The 11,003-nt window shown below is 37.9% G+C and overlaps 1 protein-coding gene across 4 annotated transcripts in view; it reads right to left on the bottom strand.

Annotated features, from left to right (window-relative positions):
• Nucleotides 1-221: 221 nt before the first annotated feature.
• Nucleotides 222-11,003, bottom strand: part of SPATA16 (spermatogenesis associated 16) — a 237,896-nt gene continuing 227,114 nt past the window's right edge. Inside the window, exons 11-12 of one of the 4 annotated variants that reach the window (XM_070465891.1) lie at nt 4,295-4,374; nt 222-519 (exon numbers count right to left, since the gene is read on the bottom strand). In XM_070465891.1, coding sequence (XP_070321992.1) covers nt 486-519; nt 4,295-4,374 — 114 coding nt within the window. In that variant the 3' untranslated portion in view covers nt 222-485. Of the gene's footprint in view, nt 520-4,294; nt 4,375-11,003 lie in introns of those variants that run through there. The other 3 variants (XM_070465890.1, XM_070465892.1, XM_070465893.1) reach the window with 3 other exon arrangements.

Below are 11,003 nucleotides of genomic sequence, written 5' to 3'. Positions count from 1 at the left end.
ATTTATATCATCTGTCCATACCTGACTGATGTGTCCATGTCTGACTGATATGTGACTGATTGGTAATGAACATGCACATATACTAAAATGTACTTGGGTAGACCTGGTGCGCTTTAGTCAGTGCTGAAAGGACAAAACAGGTGAGAGAGGCAGCAATAGTTATTTGATAAGCTATTTAACCAAGATGAATTTGAACAAGAGTCAGGCGAAACTTGCTGAGAACATTTATTGCTGCCAGTTGAGATTAATGAAGTGTGGAACATCTTTGCCAAGAGGAGCACCACCTCATCCTTTTGGCGTTAGGCCTTTGACGCCGGCTGTCACAGTCAGGCTGGTGGGATGACACGGCCCTTTTCTCTGGGATGTCTCTCTGTGGTGGCGCCTGCTCCCCAGTGACTAGCTTTGCTGTACAGTTTGAAGCCGCTTCATTTTTGTTTTTTGCCTTCGAGCAGTTCTCAGTTTTTTAGTTTTTAAGAAACTATCCTCTAATTGGTATAGAAAATCTTCAATTCGTCCAACCTGGAAGAAATAAACAGATACAACAATGTTTGTTGTTTTCCCAGGTTTTGTACATATAGGAAAATGGTAAGGAATTTAAAAGTAAACGGCATATACAAGTCCAAGGTTGGAACAGACCTGGCAGTGACAGATACAGTTAAATAAAAAAGTCCCCTTTTGATTTTCATTTCAGCATTCTTTGTTTTAGGAACATGAAGAAAACATGCAGCAATGTACCACTAGGTCCTATATGTTGGAAAATGGAACTTGGGAGTATCATTACCTGCTGTCTTTAATGGTCAGTGAAACCAGGGATTTCAGGAAGAAATAATTGGTAAAAAAAATTATTCCATTATCTAAAAGAAGAATGAAACAAAATCTACCCCCCTCAAAACCAGTGATTCTACATTAATTAGTATGCCCCTTAGGCCACTTGTCTGATAGCTCAGATAGTAAAGAATCTGCCTGCAACGCAAGAGACCCCGGTTCAATTCCTGGGTCAGGAAGGTCCCCTGGAGAAGGAATAGGCTACCCACTCCAGTATTCTTGGGCTTCCCTTGTGGCTCAGCTGGTAAAGAATCCACCTGTAATGCGGGAGACCTGGGTTTGATCCCTGGGTTGGGAAGATCCCCTGCAGAAGGGGAAGGGTACCCACTCCAGTATTTTGGCCTGGAGAATTCCATGGACTGTATAGTAGTGGGGTAGCAAAGAATCGGACACGACTAAGCGACTTTCACTTCACTTAGGCCACTTGGGAGAAAAATGAATTTTCCATGTTGTCTTAGCAGGAGCCATTTCTCTTTTAAATAAAAAGGAAAAGTTGAAAAAAAAATAAGATAATATATAAAAATAGTGCTTAAAAATAAATTACTAGTCTTTCTTCCAAGCAAACTTAAAATTATTCAATGACAGTTGAATGTATTATGCTGTTTGTCAGAGTAAAACAGTTTACATATATGCTGAGTTGGGCTTTCATGATGAATAATGATTCATACTTAACCCCCATTCCCAGGACCTGCATATTCTATTAGTCTAAAGTCACTCACTGAAGAGCCTATTGTCATAAAGTTAGCTCAAAGCTAGGGCACTTACTCTTCAAGGTGCATGAACATATCATCTACTTAAGATAAAAGCACTTACAAGTTCAATTTTCCAATTTTGAGCTCTACTTTTAAATCACTTGGTTTATCATTCAGAGTAATACCCAAAAGATAATTCAGGTTGTCAAAAAGAGAAATAATATATAGTTGCACTCATCTATATGTTATAGTTAGGTCTTATATCACACAAGGTGATACATACAACCCATTGGTTTCCATAAGAAAATAACATAGCTTATTTATGTGAAAACAATTATTTTTGAAAACCTGAAATTACTTCAGGTAACTTTTTCCCAAAAGTTTGTGTAATTTATGATATCTGATTATTGCAGCAATCCTCAAAATGATTTGACAGAATAGTGTTTAATCCTGTCATGAAGTCAATGCATGATTTTATGTATTCCATCCATTTATACTACCTAACTTATACCAAAATCATAGGTAAAAAGTTAACATAGAGTGCAATCAAAACAAACATGATAGATGGCACTTTACTGTTAACTTTGATAGTTGAGTTGATGGCTCACTCAAGTTATTTGCGCTGAAAATGTATCATCTAAATTGAAGCTCTTTACAATGATATTGATTGCAATTGGCCCCAATACAATTAAAATTACAACCCCAATGCAACAAAAAAACATGTCCTACAGAAAAATAACAGTTTTAAAATATCTGTTGGGTGGCTGCTGTCTTCTTTGAAAATTGTGTTTATTAAGAGCAGTGTTGACTAACTGGGTTGCTTTTCATCAGAAAAGACAAAGAAGACACACAAGATATGTCATTTGAATAGAGAGTACCACTGAATTACCCTGGGAGGTCTAGGGTACAGACTCTATGCATGCTTCACCTGGCCTGGGTGTTTGCTTCCTGCCTGGTCTGTCTACATGCTTTGCTTTTAACCCACTATCCCAATAATACTGGAATGATCTTTTAAAAATTTGTATCTGATCACAGTTTGCCCTGCTTAAAATGCCTTAATGGATTCCCAAGTCCTTAACATGATCTACACATCTCTGGGTGATCTGCTTACATTACACTTGTGTCTCTAATTCTGTCTCCTGTAATTCCATTTGCCTTAGCCCTGTGGTACATCACTCAGTTTTCTAAGCACAAGTATGCAGCATTCTATGCACTCTCGATTTTCCTAATGCTATGCCCTCTGATGGAACACTCTCATTGGAACCCTTACATATCCTTTGGATTTCAGGTTCAGTATCAGTGTCTCAGGGACATACTCCTTGGTGACTCAAATCAGGTTGGGGTTCTCAGTAACATATTCCCACAGCAGTCCATTCATCTCTTTGCCTATTTTAATTCTTAATTGTTTATAATGATTGATATAGTATCCATCTTCCTGTCTGGTCTTGCTGGATAAGACAGGCAACTAGGTCCATGGTGTTCCTTATTCCCAACACTTAGGATATGGTAGACCCTCAGTAATCTTACTCTTTGATAATAGATCTGAAAACATCAGTGTGTTCAGAAACCGATGTATTTTTCCATACTCAAAGTGGTGACTGGTGTGAAACATATCAGAAGGCTTTCTTTTCTCTTACAAATTAAATAAGGAAGAGGGACTTCCCTGGTAGCTCGGGTGGTAAGGAATCCATGTGCAATGCAGGAGACCCGGGTTCATTTCCTAGGTTGGGAAAATCTTCTGGAGAAGGGAGAGGCTACCCACTCCAGTATTCTGGGCTTCCCTGGTGGCTCAGATTGTAAAGAATCTGCCTGTAATGTGGGAGACCTGGGTTTGATCCCTGGGTTGGGAAGATTCCCTGGAGGAGGGCATGGCAACTCAGTCCAATATTTATGGGCTTCCCTGGTAGCTCAGTTGGTAAAGAATCCACCTGCAATGCTGGAGACATGGGTTCAATCCCTGGGTTGGGAAGATCACCTGGAGAAGGGAACAGCTCCAGCATTCTGGCTTGGAGAATTCCATGGACAGAGGAGCCTGGCAGACTGTAGTCCATGGGGTCACACAGAGTCAGAGATGACTGAGAAACTTTCACAGATTAAATAATCGCTTTCATATGCCATCATTCTATTGCCATTTGAATTTAAGCATGGTCATAACAAGGTATGGTCTCCATGCTTGAAACAGCCTAAAGTAGAAAGGGCACTGACTGGGTAAGGAATCAGAAGTGTTGAGTTCTGCTCTTGTCCTGGTTTATAATCCTCAATTACCCCAGAGAAGTCACTTGGCCTTTCTGAGTTTCAGTTTTCAGAATGGTTGGATCCAGCAGGTGGATCAATTAGGGGCCAGCGTTTAGTGAAGAAAAGGTTAGCCTGGATAATTTCCAAGTGAAAGTGAAGTCGCTCAGTCGTGTCCAGCTCTTTGCGAACCCATGGACTGTAGCCAACCAGGCTCCTCAATCCATGGAATTTTCCAGGCAAAAGTACTTGAGTGGGTAGCCATCTCCTTCTCCAGGGGATCTTCCTGACCCAGGGACTGAACCCAAGTCTCCCTCATTGCAGGCAGACGCTTTACTGTCTGAGCTACCAGGGAAGTGGATAATTTTCAAGGACACACCAAATAAAAAAAATTCCACTACTTGTCTTCACACCAGATTTAAGTTTGTCCAGTCTTAAGATGTGCCTTTACAGTTTTCAAATCAGAGGTTATTCTCTTAGATGATACCATTATGTGAATGACACAACATGCAGTAAAGTAAGTCAATTTTAGCTTCTGTACTTACTGAAGTGTAGGAGAGCTGCAACATGTTTTTAGTAAAGCTGGTTCTTTATTTTCTTTTTTTAAGTCAAGGAAAGAAAAGTGCTGGTTGAAGAGAAAATAGATTCATATAACTAAGAAGAACAGATTGCAAATGATAGAAATTTCTATAAAGCCCTTAGGGGAATAAAACACAAATATGTAGGCATGTAAAGAAGGAAACAAACCAGTTTTGGGAGCAGAGGCCTTATTAGACCTTCTTTTTGGGAGAGGATCCACTTGTTTAATTATATCAGGTAGTGTCCTTGGTCGTTCTGGGTCTAATTTTCCCATTTGCAAAATGGGCAGATAACATTCTCCTGTGTATCTGTGTGCTAATGCTGACGTGGCATTACTGAGATATGGACATCAGACCAAATGAGCTTGTAGAGAATTTGGGATGCCAGATGATTGAAGGGAACTGAAGAATTCAGTCCAAGGGCAGATTCTCACCTATCATATGGTTATCAATCAAAATCTACATTAAAGATTTAGGAAATTGTTATCAAATAGTATCTGAGGACTTTTAATTCTTATACACAAAAGTCTATCTGTCATGACTTAGTGTGGAGTCAAAAAGTTCAGGAATAAAGACGATTTTGAAACCATGAAAGAGAAAACAGCCTGAGGAGTATAGGAGATTTCAAAGCTGAAATTCTAACAGTACAAAAACAAATAATACCAATTAGGAAGAAATGTGGTGGTAACTAAATAGATCAGTGTATATGACAGGAAAATTTCCGGTCAGCTCAGATCTCAGAGGAAATACTCTTGTTCTTTCATGCAAATATTTATTGAACATCTACTATGTATTTGGTACTTTACTAAGGTAATAAGCAAAAATATCAAGATGCTTGTTTTTGAGGAACTCATATTCACATAGGAGAGACAGTTAATGAAAAAATGACTGCAACAAAGCATTAATATTTATCTAAGAATTATGTACAAAAATGTTCTGTTAGCAAAAATGTCAGAACAGTGAATTCTATCTGAAGGAAATATGGAGGTGTATGGGAGGTGATAGGAGATGGGCCTTTGTCAGGACAAGAAACTCATCCCAGACAGAGGGAATGGCGTTCATAAAAGGAAGTTGTGAAAGAGCATGGGCTGTTTGATAGGAGTGAGTCACACACCCTAGATGTGGGCATGAGGGGACTGGGAGTAGAGATATACATAGCAGGAAACATAGATTGGGGCCAGCTTATAAAAAGTTGAGAAATGTTTAGCTATGTGGCTAGCAAGATAAATCTGGTGCCATTGTGTGGGGTGGAATGCCGCCAGGGAGACTAGGAGCAGGTGGATCAATTAGGGCCAGTGCGATAAGATATGAAAAATACTGTGAGGGCCTGCATCAAGAGTTTAAGGGAAATAAGAACTGTACTCTTGATAAAAATTCTATGTTGGGGTTAGAAGGCAGGCAGAATTAGTAATGACTGTGAAGTTTCTCATTTGAAACAACAATGGTATCTTAATGAAGTAAAGAATAAAATTCAATGAATAGTTTTAGGGAAAAAGAATGAGTTTGATTAGTGACAAATGTAAGAGGTAGAAAAAGGCCACATAATTAGAAATGTTTTTAAAAAGTGGACCTGTAATAATAGCCTAATACTAGGCTAAAAGCCAGAATGATGCAAATATCTTAATTGAAAAGAAAAAACAGTCCACTATTTTGTGGTCTACTGTGTGAAAAGCATTCTAGCAGTTAAAAAGTCCTAAGAAAAAGAAACAGAAAGTGATGCTTTCAGTTATTGAGAACAAAAAAGTGGTTATGGCAGAGAGAGAGCCTGCTGGGACAAAGTCAGATATATCTGGGTTGGAATCCCAGCTCCAGCATGTCCTTGGTGTGTCTTTTGGGCAAACTTATTTAATTTCTTGGAACCCAAGTTTCTTCATCTGTCAGTGGCTTCACAGGGTCCTAATGAAATTAAACAGTTTATGTGAAGTATTGCATAGCTCTGAATTATTATTATTTACTAGTAGTATTAATACTTGAATCTGGAAGTGTATGCCCATTAAATAGAAAAATAAATTTAAAAATACATATAAAAGTGAAATAAAATGAAAAGCCAAAGAACTTTAACAGTTCCTGTGTTTTTGACCTCCACTCTGTAAAGGATGCTGCCTCAGTAACTGTGCTAAGTGTAGGTAGGTGTTTGAAATGCTTTCAAGTCTTGTGATTAAGTCTCAAAATTCAACAATATAAAGGGTAGAATTGGGAGGGGACAGAGAAAGGAGTGTGAAGATATGAGTTTCTGATAGTGCATATTCAAAAAAGTTCAACTGTATTCCCTGGTTACCCAAAACTGATCTGATTATAAATGACAATGTTTAAAATGTGTCTCAATGGGAGTAATAGTTCTCTCCCTTTTCTGGCCATGTCCTGTCTCATCTGGGCTATGATGCTTGGTGTTGGATATGTCCAGGTCTTAACTCCAAACTTTATGAAGAAAAGTTGGAGGACCTGTAGATGTTTACTGGGAAAAGAAAAAACATAACAGGAATCTTTGGTATCTTTAGGTGATATGTGAAGGGGTGATGAATTTGTTCTGTGTTAGCTTACATATTTGAAAGAGAGTACCATTTAGAATTACAATATGAGTTTGAGTCTCATTGCTTTCACTGGTGAACTTTAATTTTCTCATCTCTAGTGTAAATCATAAATTAATTATAATCAGACTTTATTTACAGGGTTTTTGTGAGGATTAAATGGCTTGATGTTTGTGGAAAACTCTTCATAAATGTCTAAGCCCTCCACAAAGATTATAATAGCACATTGTGTAGTGTTTGGTGGTTTCATAATAAGGTCTCAATAAATATTGGTTGAACTGGTAAACAGCTGAATGAGTACTTCAGTGAGTAAAAAAAAATAGATATTATATTGATATTTTCACATCTGTGTAAAAGTGGAAGGTGTTTTGGGGTAAGGTATGGTGACCCTCATCACCAGACACTGGAAATCAAACACTAGATGACATTTTTGGCAAGTGTGAATTATTCAGGTCATGTGTGACCTGGGAGTTGGATTAAATAAACTTTAAAGTACTACTTTAATGATGTTATTTTGGCCTGGATTCACTGTACAGAAATGTGCTCAGTGGAAGCAGGATACATTGCAATTTGCTTGTACCACATTGAAAGAGCACTGTGGAAATGAGAGGGAGCCAACCATTTCTGCTGTATTAGTATTGCATGTAATGCAAGGTATCGAACTGGTTGATGTAAACATCCATAGATATTAGGGTTCTCAGTACTTCATTATACTTCACTTAAAAGAATATCCATAAGACCTATAACTTCTCTAGATGTATCAACATTTTATCTTGCATCCAAAGGACCCCTATTACAGATTAGCTTAAGTGTAGTCTATAGCACACTTTATTTCTTTCTCACTCTATAACTGGATCAGATTATTCAATCATCAGATTCTTCTTCTCAGTTAATGATTTTTTTTATCATATCAAAACTTAAGATTATTCTACTAGTTCTAGGATAAAATGCAACATTTTTACAGATTAAAATGTTTTCCCTCACAAAGCCACTTCAGAGTAACTTTCAGTATAGGCATAATAAAAAGTACTGATATTTTCTCTGATAATCTTTTACTGTAAAATTGGTTTGTATCTTATGTGTAGGTAGAAAGTATGGGGATAGCCTGAAGTCAGGAGAGCTTCTATGCACTTGAGAGTTTTCTTGTGAAGGAGGGTTGCTGCTGACTCACTATGATTTTGTGGGGCGGACTATGGTTTCATTTGCACAGAGATCCAACCTATTTTTATTTGGTAATTGAAGGCCTGTGAGCCAGAGGTGAAAGCAATAGTACTACTTTCCATTTCTTATGTGATGGCTGGCCATGAGACCAGAGGCATTGTTGGGGAAGAAACAGATTTAGGGCATAGAGAGTTAGGAATGGGGACAAACTAAGGAAAAAGTGACAAGAAGCTCAAAATGAGTGAAGCTAGTGAGAGATGGTAACAGAAAGGTACACACAGCCTTGGCCTAGTAGAGCTTTGAAAGGGGAGTCGTTCAGATGTGATAGAGGGGAAGGAGAATCGCTGTGAAGATTAGGGTGTCCCCCCTCCCAAAGTCATTTAAAATCAAACACTACTGTAATGAGTTGAATTTCATTCCCTCAAAATTCCTGTGTTAGGGTCTTAAGCCCCAGTACTTCAGGATGTACCCTTATTTGGAGACAGGGTTTTTATAGAGGTCGTCAAGTTGAAATGAGGTCTTTGGGGTGGGCCTTAACTAAAATGACTGGCATCCTTATAAAAATGGGGTATCTGGAGACAGTCCCTCGCACAAGGAGAATAACTTGTGAAGATGAAGGCAGTGGATGGGGTGATGCTCCTATAGCCAAGGTGTGGTAAGCACCAAGGTTAAGCAAACCACCAGAAACAAGGGGAGAGGCATGAACTGGTTCTTCCTTGCAGCCCTCAGGAGGTACCAACCCTGATGATACTTTGCATTTGGACTCCCAGCCTCCAGAACTGTGATGATAAACTTCTGTTGTTCACGTCACTCAGTTTGTGATACTTTGTTATAGCAGTCTTAGCAAATTAATGCAACTATAGACAATCCCTGATTTATGATGTGTCGACATAATTTGTTGAAATAATTTTTTGACTTCTTGGTGGTGCAGAAATGATATATATTCACTGGAAAACATACTTTGACTTTTGGATTTTGATCTTTTCCTGGGCTAGCAGTTTAGGGTCTGATACCCCTGGAGTGCTGGGTGGTAGCAGTGAGTCGAAGCTCCCCGTGAGTCACAGGATCCCGAGGGTCAACACCGAGATGTTTATTTACTTTTTAGGCTGCACTATTGTGCAGCAGGTGGGATCTTATTTCTTTGCCCAGGGGTGGAACCTATGGCTCCTAGATTGGGAACATGGAGTCTTAACTACTGGACTACCAGGGAAATCCCTAACCCATACACTTAGAATTGTCCTGTCCCCAGACAGTCATTCTAGTGTTCACTCTTAGTATAGTATTCAATGAATTACAGGAGCTACTCAACACATTTTAAATAGGCTTTGTGTTAGATGATCCTGCTCAACTGTAGGCTGATGTAAGTGTTCTGAGCACATTTAAGGTAAGCTGGGCTAAGCTGTGATGTCCAGAAGTTAGGTGTATTAAATAATTTCCAACTGATGGTATTTTCAGCTTATGTTGGGTTTATAGAGATGTAACCCTATTGTAAGTTGAGGAAATCTGTACTAAGCCATAAAGCTCAATTAGGTCCCGATTTCCTCCTCAAACATGACTTTGCTGATTTCTACCTTTCACCTTTCCTGCTGGCTGATGTTGCCTACTTTGTCGGGGCCCCTGCACATGCTTAGCAGGTACCTTGGGATGCAGTGTGGGTTTCTGTCTAGTAATAGCAGTGAGAGGAACGTGATCTCAAACATAAATGCATGGGTAAATTACAGCAAGAAGGAAGACACTGCACTTGAAATAGGATCTCCTATTGGATTTCATGTAGTCTGGATTAAGGAGAGGCAATTAAATATGTTTATAGAGGTTTGTATATGTTCATGCTTCAGGGATTGGGTGCTCAAAGGATTTATTGTTTTAAATAAAGCTTTTTAAAGAAGACTTGTAAGAAGACAAAAAAAAAGATAAATAATAATTGGATCCTTGGGAATAAATATCATGTTTCTACAACTGTAGTGGTGGTTATAGAAGGAGGATGTATTTCCAGCAATTTGCAATGTGGATCAAAATCCTCTTGGCAAAACAGCCATTTAATCCACCACAGTGGATTTCATAACATTAGTTTTCTTGCTATCTTCCAGTTTAGTTTCCAGACCAAATGCTTTTAAATATTTATCATCCAAAATGGTTTGAATTTTAATTCTTATTAGAATGACAATTGTTTTCAAACAGGCTTGAAATTAATTTCTAAAATAAACTTTAATTTCTGAAACAAAGTTGTTTCTGCTGTTCATAATACAGCAGTTTCCTTTAGCTTTTGGCTAGCATTCAAACAAACAGCCTCATATTTCTCCATTTTAATTTAGTGAATTCTGTATGTTGGCATGATAGTCATAAAAGTACAATGTGGAAATGTAAGGCATTAGATGCCTGTGATACATTATAAAATATGCAAAAAAACTTCTGTTAAACTATATTACCAATTACTAGTTGAAAATCCCCATAATAATAGCACTTGTAAAACAAATTTAGTGTAGAGTTAGAGTACAATTATGAAATCTTGCTATCACTGTGTTCTTAATGTATCATGGCTTTTTAAAAATTTATTTTCAACACTTAATGGCATAATTTATCTGAAAGTTTGAGTACATATATTTTAAACTTTTTCTTTTGAGATAATTGTGGATTCACATGCATCAATAAGAAGTAATAAAGGAAGAATCTGTGTATTCTTTATGTAGTTTGTCCCTACGGTAACATCTTATAAAACTTTGGTAGAATATTACAACTAGGATATTGACACTGATATAGTCAAGATACAGAGCAGTTCCATTACTACAGGATCTCTTGTGCTGATCTTTTATAGCCACTTTCCTCCTGCCCGACCTCCTTAACCCTTGGCAACCACTCATTTGTTGTCCATTTCTATAATTTTTTCAGTTTAAAAATATATTATATATACACACACTTAAGATATATACATAGTTGAACATATTGTTGCTATTATTATTGCATATCTTTTCTTATATGCTGTTCACTTT

This window comes from Odocoileus virginianus, chromosome 4, assembly GCF_023699985.2.
Source record: "Odocoileus virginianus isolate 20LAN1187 ecotype Illinois chromosome 4, Ovbor_1.2, whole genome shotgun sequence".
NCBI classification, from domain to species: Eukaryota; Metazoa; Chordata; class Mammalia; order Artiodactyla; family Cervidae; genus Odocoileus; species Odocoileus virginianus.
The sequence above is the reverse complement of the archived record's forward strand: the minus strand, read 5'-3'. Positions and strand labels throughout refer to the sequence as shown.